This window comes from Ciconia boyciana, chromosome 10 (genome assembly GCF_034638445.1).
Source record: "Ciconia boyciana chromosome 10, ASM3463844v1, whole genome shotgun sequence".
Classification (NCBI taxonomy): Eukaryota; Metazoa; Chordata; class Aves; order Ciconiiformes; family Ciconiidae; genus Ciconia; species Ciconia boyciana.
Window position 1 is genome coordinate 8,111,082 of NC_132943.1, and position 16,363 is coordinate 8,127,444.

The 16,363-nt window shown below is 37.5% G+C and overlaps 1 protein-coding gene across 12 annotated transcripts in view; it reads left to right on the plus strand.

The window, feature by feature from the left end:
• The window catches only part of ZRANB3 (zinc finger RANBP2-type containing 3), a 54,388-nt gene that overhangs the window by 604 nt on the left and 37,421 nt on the right, over positions 1-16,363 (plus strand). For 3 of the 12 annotated variants that reach the window (XM_072875350.1, XM_072875359.1, XM_072875361.1), the window contains exons 2-3: positions 5,503-5,660; positions 7,135-7,293. In XM_072875350.1, the coding sequence (XP_072731451.1) occupies positions 7,142-7,293 (152 nt within the window). In that variant the 5' untranslated portion in view covers positions 5,503-5,660; positions 7,135-7,141. Of the gene's footprint in view, positions 1-87; positions 304-576; positions 662-5,502; positions 5,661-7,134; positions 7,294-16,363 lie in introns of those variants that run through there. The other 9 variants (XM_072875356.1, XM_072875354.1, XM_072875355.1 and 6 more) reach the window with 9 other exon arrangements.

A 16,363-nucleotide genomic window follows, 5' to 3' on the forward strand; every position in this document is an offset into this window, starting at 1 on the left:
CCGCTCCCGGGGAAGCGAGACGAGACGAGACGGGACGGGACGGGGGGGGGACGACACAGAAAACATAAAGAAAAAACGGTCCCTGGGCCCGGAAGCGCCGCGCGCACGGCGGGAAGCGCGCGGGTGCCTGCGCGTGTGCGCTCCCCGCCCCGCCGCCCCCGGTTATGCGTCATTTCCGGGCGGCAGCGGTTTGAGCCGAGAGCCCGCGAAGGTGCGGGGTGGCGGCGGTCGGAGCCGTGAGTGGTGGGGTGGGGCCGGACCCGGCCCGGCCTAGCGGCCCTCGCCTGTGAGCGGCCCCTCAGGGTAGCAGGGAGCGGGAGGGACCGTTTCGAGCCTGTTCCCTGTGGTGGGATGCACAGTGGCTGGGGGGGGGGCAGGAGGGGGGCGGTTGTGAGGGGGCGGCCTGCGCCCCGCCTTAGGGGTGGAGGCCGGGCCGGGAGCGCGGCCTGGCCCCGCGAAGCAGCGGGGTGTAGCGCGCCCAGGGCCTGCGCAATGAGCAGCCCTAGGTCGGTGCCCTAGGTGGGACTCGCTCATTGTAAAGGGACGAGCTTCCAGGTGACTCTTGTTCTTTCTCAGCCCACGTTTGTGCCAGAAGGTCTCGTTTAGGTCTGTTCGCCCTGGCTGCTGATGCTGCTTCTGGGTTATCTCAGCATGCGCTCAGGTAGTTCTGCTATTGCAGGTCGCTGCTGTGTACAGGGAATTGCATAAGTCTAAAAAAAATTTGCTCCAAGGCAGGTATTAAGGTGTCTGTTTTCCTCAAGCCCAGTACACTGGTCTGTGGAAAAACTGTTGTGTGCTACAGAGCTTTGTGATGTCCTTGGTTCTGTCTGATTGCTTTTTCTTGTTACATTTTTTAAAATGCTGTATTCTAATGACTTGCATAGTTTTAAAATTCTTTATTATTCCACTAGTGGAAAAATGGTTGATGAATAAATCAGCCAAGGTCCCATGATATTTTTAGAACCTTAAATTCTCTATTAAGTTTTATTGAGCATACAGTTGTGAAGCAGTTAAGACCATCAAGAGGAAATTTATGAAGCAAATGCTTGATGGAAATACTCGTTTGTTTTAGGCATCTGCTACTGAGCTGCATTAAAAGGCTATACTTAGTGGCCTGTAAAAATAAATAGTGGGTTTATATTATGGTATCAGCTTGCGTTGGCAAACAGCTATTGCAAAACTTAAATAATCTTTGAAGTTCCCATCAGTCTTGCACCCAACCTTCCAATAAAGAAACATATCACCTGGGGTAATATCCTCAACAAGTTGGGTCTCAATACATACCTCTGGAAGGATAAGTGTCTATAGGGAAATACACTATAGCAGCAGCAGTGACAGAAAGAATTCCAGACTTTTTAAAAATTATTTTATTCTATTTTACTAGTATTTACACTGCCCTTATCCCTTGGTGGTTACTTACTTTCCCAGTTCATTTATGAATTCATTGAACATAGTAGAAGTTGGAGTGGATTCCTTTGAAATATTGCTGATGTTTTTCTCTCATGTATGAACAGTCTACTTGCTTGTATTTAAAAAAAAGTTTCAGTGCAATTTTTTCACGACAGCTCAGTTTTCTTAAAAGTTTGAGGGACTTTCTCAAAAGTTTTCCTGGAAATTATAATTGCTGTACAAATATGTCTATAAAACTTAATGTGTTTTAATTAATGTTGAAAAATAGTGGAAACTGGACTGCATCAATCAGTTTATAGGTACATTGTTGTAGATCCCCTTCAAAAAAACTGCAGCAGACTTGAAAGATAAGACTTGCCTTTAAAAAAGATGCATTGACTCCCACCAAATAGACACATTTATCCTGGTGTTCACAAGTTCTGCACTTCATAATTTTTTACTGATTTTTATGCCCTATAAATGAATCATACATGAGTCTTCCCCGTTCCTGCTTTTAAAAGTTGGGATCGTTTACCACTAGCTAGTCCTGAGATACTAAAGCAATTTTGGAAGAAAAGTTACTGGGTTTAGTAATTCAGCTATTTCATCCTTGATTTCCTTTTAAAACACTTGAGAATATACAGTACATTTTTTATTTTTTTTACTCATAAAACGTCTGTAGCTGAATGAACTCTGAGTGAAAAGTTAGGTCTCCACACCAAACCTTTTAGGTCTATTTTGTCTGAGAAAACTGAAGTTCCAGAGCTTGTGATCTAGGGATGTGGGAATGTTGATGGGATGCGTATTACAACATATTAAGGACACAGAAACAAATGAAAAATTTTAGTTAGAGAAAACATGCACTAATCTTTCTCTTCTTAGAGCTTCCGAATCTGCAATGGGTAGAACAACAGATGCAAACTGGTCTTCTGCTACACTGACTAAATTTTTTTTTTAAAAGGCTGTTTTTATTTGTTGACCTTACTACAGCGGTGTACATAATTGATCTGTCTCAAAGCAAAATATAAATGACCACCACTGCCAAAGTCATTATACACAAGTAAGGCATTGATTCTCAATATAATTATTACTTTAGCAAATCAATAAAAGGCAATTTGGTGGAAATAATTTCTTTCTCTGTCTTGTTTCATCACTGTTGATTCTCATTTTCTACACAACCAAAATAAATCTTTCATAAGGTCAATATACCTTTCATAGTGTCTTCTGTAGCTTTGGATATCATAAAATAGTGCTGCAGGTATGAATATAGACTGGGTATGGATTTTTATCACTGTTTATTCAGAAATTATGACAGATATTTGAATTTTCAGGGAATGATTCTTTGTATGATCATTAAAAAGTGCGTATTTACAATAATTGAAGTAAACTTAAAAGGTTTGGAAAAGAACTATGTAAGTGTTACTTTAAAAAAAAGAAAGTGCATTTTAGTTATCTAAGTTCTTAAAACTTCATTCTGAAGTGCATGTTCTCAGGCAATCATATCTCGAGCATCAAATATTTTACCCGATGTATTTTTTTACTTGCCATGAACTCCATAGTAATCAACCACAAGAGTGGTAGGTTATATATGCACAGCAGATGGCAAAGTCCATCTTTGAAAGCTTGTAGTCCAAGTTAAAATAGTAGTGTAAATAAGGTAAATGCAAAGGACTGGAGCATAAAGTTGATAATTAGGAGAATATTGGGGTAATGTGATTATGCTCACTACTTTGCCTTTCCAAGGAGCAATGTGTGAAAGGTTTAGTAATGCACAATTCATATTGCTATCTTGTCTTGTGCTCACGCTAGTCATTGTATATGTTTTTATAATAGTCGTTGTTCACTACATGTGAACTTCTTTAATTTTTCACCTATTCTATAATTATTCACCATTCATTTCTTTAATTATTCACCTAGAAGAAAAAAATAAACAAAAACTTTTACATACCTGGTAGTTGGAGCTTTCTGTGTTGCTGCTTTTTAAGATAGATCTGCAAAGTCAGTTTTAACCTTATTAGTGACTGATGCAGAAACACTTTTTATGATAGTATTGCTATGTACAGATGAATCATATGTGCCTCCTAATTCAGATTTATGCTTCTGAAACTACATGGTTTTTATTCAGTGTTTCAGTGAAAGAATCTTGTCATAATCTAGTTCAACAGAAAGTTAATTATGTTAACATTTCATTCTCATATTGTCACTCACAACAAGCTATGTAGCAAGCTGATCAGAAGTGTATAATTTTCTCTGCTTTTATAGAATAGAAAATCATCACAGAAAATGAGTCAGACATTTTCTTTAGGGGTGAATCACAGAACTGAGTGTTGAACAGGTTTGTTGGGTCCACCAATCCTGCAGCATACTTGTTTAATGTTGGCTCCACAGAAATGTTTAGTGTTTGTTTTCTGCCAGCAGTCTTAAAGTACCTTAATCAACTTAAAAAAAAAAAAAAAACCAACTCTGTGGAAAATATTGTGATAGAACTATTGAAGTGATTATGATTGCTTTCTCAACAGTTAGAGCTGAAACATTTCTGTTTGCTCAACTGAGAGATGAAGTGGGTATTTACCAGAGCTTTATGACTTCTTTTCTGTGAAATGCATCTCTTGGGTATACAGGGCAAGCTAGAGGCTTTCCTTCTTCTGTTAAGCAAAGTTCAGTGATGGACATACATCAGAGAGCCTTGATACTGATCGTAGTACTTTTATCTGCTGTTGAATGTTCCAGAGACCCAAGGTACAAGAATATTGTTTCTTGAAAGATATGAGAGAGATTCCACTTATAAAAAGGGGGGGGGGAAGCCATAGTCAATAGCACAATCACGCTTAGATGACACAGAGTGTCTGGTTGGCAAAATAAATCCTTTCCTTTCTCTAGAACTGGCTATTTCATTAACGTTCAGAAGGTATCGCTCTCTATCTTTGGAGAGGTTATGTTCTAGAAGGTCTTTAGTCAGAAGTCTGTATCAGGAGGAGGTTTAGCAGCACTGGGCTTGTCTCTTGTTAGGTTAGCACCTTGAGTGCATGACCTGCAGAGAAGAGAGCCTGTCTTTCTGCTGATAGTACCAGACTTACTTGAGAATTGGGCTTTCTGTACCTTGATCATGCTATTGGAAGCACAACAGCAGCCTCTCTCCAGTCATTGGGTTCTTATTGCTGTGTGAATTGTTTGCACTCAAGTGAGTAACGTCAGGTGTTCAGACCCTTGAGTTACATGTTTTTGAGACCAGGGTTGAAACCACGTTTATACAGAAGTCCTGAAGTGTATGTATATGCATACACACACCCCCCTATAATTCCAGTTAGGATTGTTGTTTTCATACGTGTGCAATAATATTTCTAGTTATCCTTTGTGGGACAAAGGATAATTCTTCAAGAATATGCTTCTTGCAATAGATTATCTAGCAGCTAAGTAATTTAATACGAAGTAGAACAAAATCCATATCAATGGTAAATACAACTTGCCTCAACTTTGAGTGTCGCTTGATATTTTAAATTTAAATTCACTTTTTTCCCCTCATCATCCAGCAGAATGGTACGCCAAAATGCTTGTGGTTACACACCACTTCATTGTAGAAGTGGTAATAGATGCCCAAGAAGGTATGCAGAGAAGTTCTCCAATGTTACTCCGTTCAATACTTTCACCATGACAATCTCATGGAACTTGACCATAGGGTTGTCTGCAGCATTTTCTTTCCAGTTCTCTGAATGTCTGTGATGCGTATCTTGATAGGTATGCCTATAATTCATCATATAACCAAAAAAAGCATTTACTCATTTTCTGTCTGTCTGAATGTCATTAGTCTGACTGGTGATGCCAGTGACAGGATAGCCCAAAATACTCGTTTTTCTAGGGTTCTACAACAGTTTAGTAGATTTCCAGAACAATCAGGTCCTTGGGTTTTTTCCTTTTTTATTTTTGGGGGGAGGAGAAGGTGGTCTTTTTTTTTTTTATTTGGTTTGGGTTTTTTTTGTCCAGTTACAGACATTTTTGTCAACAGTACTGTCAGTGCCAATTTTTTTTTTGCTGCAGAAGTGACAAATTCCCGATAACTTATTCTTGCAGTGCTCCCTAGTCATCTATTCTTTCCATTTTCTTTGCATCTCCCAGATTTTAAGACAACATTAACTGTCAAACGAGACGGGACCCGGCTGACTCGGCAGTGTGAGAGGTGTATAGCCGGGGGTCAGAGAATCCCGCATCCCCGCTCCCCATCTTGCAGCACCACGGCCAGGGGCTCCGTGCGCCGCGGCCGAGACGCCACCGGGGTAAGCACCATGGAGAGGGGCTCTCGGGGGGCAAGGGCTTCCCACGGTCTTGGAAAAATTCCAGTAGGAAGTCGCCCTCCCATCCCAATGGAAGGATTTCTCTGTTTTAGTCTAACGTAGGCCTGTGGAAGATGGAGTGTTAGAAGATGTTTGTATAGTTGCGCTAGAACAAAAGCCCAGGCTCTTTCAACTTGGGCTATAGATAGATAGATGTAGTGCAGTTATAGCTAGATTCTCTTCACTGAAGAGAGTGTAACTTCAGCTGGAAGACTGTACGTCAAGTTTTGTAGCTAAAATAGCTAAAATGTCATAAATGAAGTTCTTTAGGAGTACAGAGGTGCTGTTCTTTCACTGTGGCATATAGTTTAATCTGAATCAATCTGTTTTACCTCCTCACCTGTACTGCATGACAATAGAAGGAAACTGTTGCAAACTCTGTTTTGCATGATCATGCTTTATTATGTTGATTACTTTAACTGTTTGCATTGTCCCCAGGTCTGTCTATCTTTGTAACCAGTCAGTGTTAAAAAAAAAAAGAAAAAAAAGGTTACTTAGTCGTGCAGATCCTTGAAGTGAATGACCATTTAGCTCAGCACATTTCTTCTTGTGAATGCAATGGTTCATCCTGCCAAATCGTATCTAACTTCTTCCAAGTTGCTTCAGAAATATGTCAGTACTAAAAAAATCTGTGTGCAACATGTTCAGAATTTTGTTATCAAACCTGGTGGTACAGTATCTACTGTCAACAATACAGGAAGCATATTTTGGCTGATATTCTTTGTTCCTATGATCGTTAAGGTAATCCTGCTCCTCACACAGGCCATGAATCCAAAATAATTAGGTAATGCTTTGATGTAAAGGTTTGTTGCTTTCCTCATGTTTAGTTAGTGCACTGCTGCTGAACTTTTTAACTGTCTGTTTGTTAAAAGTCTATTGAAGTTATAAGACAACAAAAGCCAGTATTTCTTCTCTGCCTCTGTCCCCTTGGACAAAAATTAATGAAGAATTCACATTTTTAGTCTGAAGTACAGTATGAGAATTTTCATTGATTAATTCTGTCGTTTAAGATTGTTTCTTTCTGAGAGGAGTAAAGTTCCTTACTTCCCCCCCCCACCCCCCCCGGCCTGACTGGGCATATTTTGCCTTTTTTTCCTGATTTGATTCTTAGGAGCAAAAATTTTAGAGGACTGTTAGTTCCATCATCATAAGGCTAAATAACCTTCTTCCTGTAACTTTTCTGAAAAATGTTTGCTAAAAGAGTTATATTTCAATGTCTACAAGTTAGCTCTATTTGAATGGCCAATAACTGTCATACATGACTAGGGAACTTTCTTAAATAACTATTTCATAGCATTGAATAGGTATTGAATATTTCAAGATGGAGTGATTATTATTGTTCCATGAAGCTTTATTCTGTAACGTATCGCAGACCTGTCTTTTAAGTAAGATGTCTTTTTTGGTTTGTTTCCCTTAGGTTCAACATGGCTAATACATTCCAGGAAACACCTACACTTGAAGCTTCTTATTCAGAAAATGTTGATGCTAAGCTGTCCTTTCTACCTGAAAGACTGAGAAAGAAACTGCTTCCTTTTCAGGAGAAAGGCATCATATTTGCACTTCAGAGAAATGGCAGGTAAAATGCTTATTGTATCATATGCTAAAAATGATCATTTTAGGTAAACGTAAATTAATTTTTACAGAGACTATGCAATACCAGCAGCTCTTAGGTGAGTTATATTACAGAAATTTTTCACAAACTATTAGATAACATGGTTTAAAATGAGGTGTTTTGTTTTTTCCTCAGAGGATGAAGAAATGTTTAATAATGCATTATGCGAAAGAGAATTGTACTATCAAAGATCTCCTCATGTAAGAGGAGGCTGATATCAGTAGGACCATCCTTTTTGTCATGTTAATAGAGAATTCATAAAATAAGTTAATTCACATTTCTTTCTTTAGTTCTTAATGGTGTGGTAGAGCTGTTAAGAGAATGACTAACAGATCTTGATGCATCTGTGTGGTATTCTATTTTAAACTTGGTACAATTCTGGCATGTAATCAGGGTGTTCTGGAACTCACTGAGCTGCAACAGCAGAGCAGAAGCAGCCTTGCAGAGTGCTCAGTTAGCAAGTGCAGCTACTGATAGAGCAGGCATTCAACAATTAAGTACCTGATAAATTAGAAAAATAGTTTATGCAGCAGAGGCTGGAAATATTTTGCTGAGTAAGAGCCTGTTACTGAGTTAGAGTAGAAAGATGAGCCCAGCCATTAACATGTAAGCCTGAGATTTAAAAACCTTTATGCTGTATTGGCATTAACTTCTCTGTGACCACTGGTCATATTAGGCACTTTCCTCCTGTACAGTGTGACTGTGAGAATGAATGCATACAGTTTTAATGGATCGCTAAGACTTTGATAGAATAGACAGCAAAGTCTACATTAGAGTTGAATTTAATAAATCCAAAGCCCTTGGCTACCATATCTCAGTTGATCAGATTCTAATAAGGGGAAGTGAGGTTTATATAGTATGCAATTGAGGTGCATTTGTATATACAAATAGTGAAATAACAGAAAACATTACATGTGTATAGTTTCTTTAATGTTAATTAGTGTAGGCTGGTGGATGTATTTGAAAGTAGCATAATCTTTTGCAGCCTGTTATATGATATAGAGGTTCCTCAGGAAGCAGCTTAACTGCAGGGCTAGATAAATTTTAATCAGATATTTTTTTCTTCTTTTTGTTTGAGAAGTAACAATTGCCTGCAAGAATTATCTAAAAAGGTTTGGAATACCTAGGCTAATGCTACCTCTCTGTCAAGGAGGGAATGGTATTATTTTCATTAGGATTATGGGATTTATGTTGTTTTCTTTTCTTGAAACCCATCATTAACAAAAGACTGTTGAGTAATATGGCACTGGTGGTTTTACTGTGGCATGCGTATGAAAGTATTTTCATCATGATTGTAAGAAATCTCATTCCTTGGCATAGCAAATTCTGTACGTTAGGTGGGTCAAATTGAGGAATTGTGGGCACACTCTCAGCCAGCCTCTATATAAGGTAAAAGTTATTAAGTCAGACTTTCCTGAGGAGTATTTTTTTAAATCTATCCCTTGCTCAGGCAGATCTAATTTTCTTTCTGTCCCAAAACAGAGAACAAGAGCCTCTGCTGCTTGTAGCTGAATTTTCCTATTAGTTTGTCAGCCCTTGGCTCACCCAAGTCTTTCCTTTTTGTGTACTCTGTAATGATTTAAGCCTTCTTTCAGTATTCCCAGTGGTATAGTTTAGCAGGGTCTAGTACTTTTCCATAAAAGTGTCTTTTCTAGTTTTAAAAATATATAAACATTGGACTTGAAGTGAGCAGTATGTGCATCTCAGCTCTTCTTTCTCCTCTCCCTCAGGCTGTGCACTCCCTTTGCAGGCAACACGTAATTCATGCTTTGCTATAGTGGCAGGAAACTGGTGTAGAGAAAGTGCTCTATTGTTGACTGAAGAGATTCAATTAATATTATCTTAGGTTAGACAGGCACCCAGCATGAAAACAGACTTATTATTAGAACAAACTTTTATTTCTTGCATGGAAGGGGCTGGGAGTAAGCTGTTAATTCCCTTGTCTTTTCCCAAAGCATAAAATAAATATGCTGTTATGATTTGTGCTTTTGATTCATTAGTAAATGAATCAAAGGCTTTTTTCAGTAGATGCTCCAAAGGCATCATTTAGACTAACAGAGACTGCCTAACACTCTTCCAGGAAAGAATTCTAGAGCCAGCAAGACAGAGTATAGTTCAATATATGCTAAGATACCTTTTAGCTCACAAACATGCCTTAAAGGTAAATAACTGCATGGCTGCTTATTCCTTAGTAGAGATTATTCTTCAGAAGTGCACTTGAGAATAGTTACCTAGGGACGGAAACAATGTTTGGTCTTTATTTGTAACATCAATGTGCAGAAAAGATTGGTGCACACAAATTCTGTCCTTGAAAACTTTTATTTTTATGCTTTTCTTTCAGGAAAAATGTAATTTACTTTTAAAAACAGCATTAATATGTATTTATTTATTTATATGTGCTTTAAACTGTCTCTTGAATAGAAAGTAACAAACTTGCCTCTTCCAGGAACATAAACTCTTAGCAATGGACTTAGGAAATATTTTGTGGTGTTAGGGTCAGTTGTGTGTACGCTGTTGGGAGGTGTATGTGAGCAATTCTCTCCGCTCTTTGCTGGTTATTAGCCATAGTTCGGGCACATGAGGACAAATCCCCATTTCCTAAGAGCTCAGGGTAACCTAGTCACAAGTGAAGAGGCATAAACTGAAAACCTTAAAGTAAAGATGTCATCTTGTTTATTGGGTTTAGTTGTTCTGAGCAACAGAGTATAATTTTCAGGCCTATTTTGTTCTTCCATGTAAAATCTATGAAGTATGCAGGAGGAGGCTGACTTGAGAATGAAGGCCTAAACAATACTGAGAAGTTACCAGACAATGGTCAGGTGTTAGTAAAGAGGAGGTGGCAGTGTTGAAGCACAATACTCTGGAAAAAGTGGTAGAAGTTTGAGCAAAATATCCAAGATGCAGAGATATATGGGCAAATGGCTTGATTGTACCGATAAGGATTGTATTCAATCTCTTTTGAGTCCACATCTCTCTTTGGATATTAATTATTTTTACTGTTACTATTCCCTAACATAGTACTTGGAAACTCACAATCTCTTTCTACCACGTATTCTTTATATCCTCTCATTATAGAAGTGTGCTACATCTATCTTGTATTATAAACAATTTGCTCACCTGAATATACTGTAAAGTCAGAGGCATGGTATTGTTTGAAAGTTGGCTCTCTTGCTACTGGGTAACATGTACAAACCATATCACTAAATGCTTTATCAAGTTTTATAATAAAAACTGTCAGCGCGTGATTTGCAAACATCATTATTTAGCATTGCTTGCCTTAGTTGATGGTATCTGAAAAAGATGCCTTCAGACACAGATATCTCCGCCCCCCCCCCCCCCCGAAATGTTGGCAGAACAATTTGTCTAAGCTATCTTTCTTGTGGATGCAAAAGAGGACTTGGAGATATCTACCACTCATGAAATAAGCTTTTCCATTGTAATTGTATGCTCAAACTGTTTTACTGGGGTAATCTAGTTTCCTGCTGTGTTTTCTTCTGACTTTCTTACATAAGGTTCAAGTGCATTAACATTGTAACTTCTATTTTCTGGCAAAAAAAAAAAAAAAATTGATATAAATTTATCTAAATATTGAAATGCTTATTGATACATTTACCAGGATTTGTATTTTACTCCAGTGTTGATTAATAGATAATTTTTGCTATTTAATGGTACCTTTAAGTTTTAGAGGTAATACATTAACTTACATTTATATGTTCTGGAGCATGTGATTTTTAATTTCCCATACATTCTGGCTTAATGTTGTTTATTGAGTATAGACACAGTAAAAAAGCGGTAAATGACAATGGATGGCAGTAACATGGTATGCAGAGTTCACATCTGGCATTAAGAGCTATCAGTTTTAATGAAAGGGTATTTGTTTTGTTAGGCAGTCATTTTCTAGAGTAAGAAAAAGTTGTATAGTGTTTAATGTTGTTTTGGATAGTAGGCTACAGAGAATCATTATGACAGTGAGCTCGTTAGAGAATGGAGTGCAAGTGTCCCCTATTATAATGAGTCAGTTGGCTGCACTTCAAAATAGTACATTTTTTTCCACTGACCGTGTCTCTGATCTCTAGCAAGCTACACAGGAGAAACGCATAGTTAATTCTTTGTTAATTAAAACAGATTTTTAGTTCAAAGACTTTATCAGTCTTCATAGAAATTAATTCCGTCCGTCCGTCCCCCCCCCCAAGTAGACCAGAAAAACAGAGGCTCAGATCAAAATTTCCTCAAAGCTTATGAACACAGCTAAAAGGTTCTAGCTCCAGTTCCTCACTGGAAAGGTAGAGTACATACAGTCTGCTGAGGTTTTAGTAGTTGAATCATAGAAATGGTAGCTCTTGGGCAGGAAGCAAATAGAAATGTTTAGAATTCTCAGGCGCAGTATAGTCCTTTATAGGGCCAGGAATTTCTGATACAAGTCATATTTAAATTCTTGGGCAAATTTCTACACAAATGTCTTTGACTTTCTAGGATGGTAGTAGGAAGGAGTGATGAAAATGCACAGAAATTGAGTCTAGATATCTGTGCATCACAGCAGACTAACATTTTTTTTTTCCCCTTGAAATTCAAAATTCTCAAGTTCTCAGAAATCCTTATTCTGAATCTGCTTTGTTGTATCTCATTTAGCCTGCCTGAACATAAAAAACCCACCCTATAGTCTGCATGTCCAGTGTGTTGGGCAGGTGTGGAGGGTGGAAATGTGTCTTTTAATAGAATTTTTTAGACCTTGAGGAAGAGATTAACCTTTCTTTGTCTAGACTCTGAACTAGGTAGCCTGAATCAGGTGAATTCTTCTGTATTAACCATTGAATAGTATGAAAGGTATCATTTCCATTTGAGTTGAGTGTCTAAGGGAGTTATATTTCTAGGTTTTGGAAGCTGACATAATAAGAGAAAATATGTTCAGTCTATGTTTGCTTCCATGCACATTTTAGTTTGTGCTAGAACAGTAGGTCCTTTTCTCTTACACTTTTTTTAACTGTTTTTCCCTTTCACTTTTATTTTTGTCATTTTTACTGAGTTTGGTTCTGGTTTTTGTGTTGTCTATTAATCTTTCTTTCTGTATAATGCCACTGTTGCTTTCTGTCTTGTATTGCCTTTTTAAGTTACCAGAGCTTTTGTTTTACTTTGCTTTTATCTTTACTATTTTTTGATCCGTGATTACTGATTGATTTGCTTTTTCAGTGTATTTCTTTTCAGTTTCTTATCTTTGATAGTAGCTATGAATAAGAAAATTTCAAAGAAAATACATTTTTCTTCCATTTCCATTTTGAAGCACTAAGCCTAGGTGCATGTTTACATATCTGTTACTGTCTATGTCTAGTTTTTCTGTCCTTTGTTTGAAAGGTCATAGGTTGCTGCAAGTCTATGTTGTGATTAAGTGCAAGACCAACTGCTTTTTACGATTGTCTAAAATCTTCTCTTTTTTTCAGAATCAGCTACATGGTTTAAAGGAAAACTGAACAACAGTGTTTTACAGGCTACTGTTGGATTGTCCCCCAGTATTATTTGTCAGTATTTCTCTTCCGGGAGATGTGGCATCGTTATTTTCAGTTGTATTTTGCTTTACTGTTTTCATTTGTTATAAGTCCTCACAACACTACAGTCTATTAGTTTACTTAAACCATCTTAGTTTAACTTAAGGAAGTAGCATACAACTTCATTTACGCAGTGAAAACACTAAGCATTGATTTCTAAAGGAAGAGAAATGTAACAGAAATCATTGACATGGAGAGTTCATATTTTATAGAGCTATAGCTATTTGATAATTATCAGTATATTATTTGTGACATCAGTATTTATGGAGAACATTTATAAGAATAATTTTTCTTCAGGTTTTATTCATAGTGGGCCATTTTGTTTTGAATAAGTTGCTGAAATTCGTAGTGAGCATTCTGACTATTTCCTTGTAAGCACATAACAACGACTATCCATCGTTCTTATATGCTGCAGATAAGGATGTAGAACTGGTGTAAGTACCAAACGGAGTATCCTGTAATGACTCCAGATGTTGTAGTATCACTGTTGTGAGACGAGTTAATATGAATCCTTGTTATTAAACTTGTGACCAGCTTGATCTTAAGATGGAGATTTCGGAATTTGACATAAAGAAGATAAATTCAAAACCAGACAAGGTGAAGTTAATCATAGTCTCTTTTGGGAGATCTACTTATTCTCTCTGGTTTTGTCACACTGACTTTGATAGATGCCAAATTAATTAAATTTGCATGCTAGAAAATGAAATTCTGTTCACATTCTGTTTGGGGGGGGGTTGGGGTTTTTTAGTCATGTCTACAAATATTTCTATGAATGTTTCATTTTTATTTTAATTTGTACTTGGTGACTTGAAGCATCAAGTGCCATCAACAAGTGTCTCCATTATTTGTAGATCTTCAGATCGGAGGGAACTGGGAATAAAAATAATTGTAACTTTTAAATGTGATTTCTGTCTCTAGTCTCAGTAGATTGTGGTTAGATAGTCTGAAAGAGATGTTTGAAACAAGGCATAAGTCTCTTGCTGGAGTAAGAAATAAATCTTCTTTTATACCAACATATTCAGCAACATTTTAGATATATGAAATGATTATAATTTTGTGATAAATCTGAGTCCTTAAACTGTGCATCATAATAGATGAGGAGTTGTTTCCAGTCTTAGAAAACAAAGCTGAAAAGTAATCCTTGGGGAAAAAGAATGGAATGGCTATTTAATGAATATGTAGAGGATCAAACAGTTAATACATTTCAGCAATTAAATATGGAGTAGCTCTGTGAGTACTGTGTGTTTTTGAGAGAGAGGGAGAGATGATTAAATGAAGATGCTAGCTCACAGAATGAGCTTCAGATGCAGGAAGTATGAATGAGAGATTGAGCCAAATTCTGCAGAGCTTTTGTGGCCAGGGAGGCTTGTTTGGAAGTGATGCTGGAGGAACTGGGAAGCAATTCAAATGGAACAAAAAATGCATTGTCAGTAAGTGAATATAGAATGTCATTCAGGAGAGGAACTGTATGGGGTTAAAAAGAAAGATTTAAGAACAGAAAAAAGCAATGGTAGTAATCTGAGGAATTACCTGGGCTTAAATGTGGACTTTTAGCAGCAGGAATGGAGAAGAAAATAGAGATTTTTAGAAATGCAGGGCACAATTTGTTAGAATGGAAGAGAAGAACCAAGTGAGACAAAGCCTACAAGTGCAGGTAATAGGTTGTCAACAGTGATGGAGAGAGGGGAAATGTGTGCAATGGAAGTTTGCAACGGGAGAATCCACAATGAAAAATCGGTGTGTTTAAGCATCAGGGAAAGGGCAGAATGGAAGTGATAGGTTTCGAGTATGAGACAAGCTGCTTTAATGCGAGTGAGAAAAACTAAGGTCTTAAACAAGTATGAGTCAAATTCTGACTGACTTAATGGAAGTTGGAAGGAGCAGAAGAGAAAACTACCCCAAAGGTAGCTGGGTAAACAATTTAAATCCACATGCTTTATGATGTCTTTGTGCTGTGTTGAAGGGGGGAACAAGTTAAAGTAGAGAAGATAAGTCAATGTAGAAAAGATCATCAGAATTGCTTAGTTCAGAGATACATGTCAGAAAAGAAGAGGGATATACTGAATGGATGGTTGTTTTTGAAGTAATTGGAAGGTACAAAAGCATTTTGAAGTATTGGTATGGAGAAGGAACCAAGTGTAGGAGAAAACTAAACACTGGTTTTGAGAGCTTGGGGTACTGGAGGGAAAAGACATTGAATCTGGGAACTATTGAAAATGTAGAGACTAGTGATGAGACACTTTTCTAGGTAATTCTTTTCCCTGTTGCCTGGTTCAGCTATCTTTAAAGGAGGAAGATGTGAAGAGAGTAGTTCTTCTGCAGCTCTTGCAGTGCAGATCACTGCAGGGGGAGGCTCACTTGGGAAAGCAAAGTTTATTGGAAAAGTAATGATAAGTACCTAAATTTAATTGGAAGTCATTAGACTACATGCTGAGGAAGAACTACTGTTGATCACGGGTATTTTCAGTCATGCCAATTAATACTGAGGTTAAGGTTTGTAGCCTAGATTGTCAGTAGTTGAAATTAGTTGATGTTATTCCAACTGTTCCAATTAACTGAAGTCAATTTTTCTTGCACTGAGTCAGCTGGTGAACCAATTTGTCTCTGAAGCCAGTGACTGAATGGGTAAAGAGTTTTCACCATCACTATTAGGTGTCTTCTTGACTGGAATTTTTATCAGTTAACAGTTCAATTAATATATTCTAAAAACCTATTGAAGTGTCTGAGCTTAACCTTCAATTTGACCACTTTGATATGTGTTATTCCACACATCTTTGTCAAAGCTAAAATACTAGAATATGTTGGCAAATGTGTTCTCATAGCTTTCAAATCTTAATAAAGCATTTTAGATGTTTTTTTCAGTTACATGTTGAGCAGTGCTGGAGAAAAACATAAGGCAGCACAACCATTCTCCTCTACACTCCTTTAGAGAATCATTAACACTGCAGATGTGGCAATTTAGTGCATCTTACATTAGATTGAAGGTTGGTTTTTTTATTATTTAGGGATTTTTTAAAACACCTAGTGTAGTTCAAGAACAAGGGTATCATCTAGCTTAAATCTTCTGGGGCTCTATTTTTGGTGAAACAACCTTGATTATTTTTGCAAGGAAGTCAGCTCTCTTTGTTCTAGTTTTAGGACTGCGTGCTGTGATTACTGACACACAAATGTAATGGTTGCTTGCGCAGTTTTATATAAAAATGTACTAAGTTCAGATTCCTTAAATAACCCTTGGTTAAGATGTTAGTGTTAAAGTGTTGGCTTGTGAGTAGGAGGTAAATTATATGTTGTAGCGTTATATAAAACTGACTCACATGAGTAGGTGAGAATCCCAAGAATATCAGGACACCCACACTAGTGAAAGAAAGATGCGAGCTTCCTCTGTACAACATGTTCCAAAGACTGCATTAACAAAAACAGCTTTAATATGTTTGAGTAGTAACAAAATTTTTCGGTGTTATAAGAAATGAAGTGCTACTGCTTTGACTGTTTGT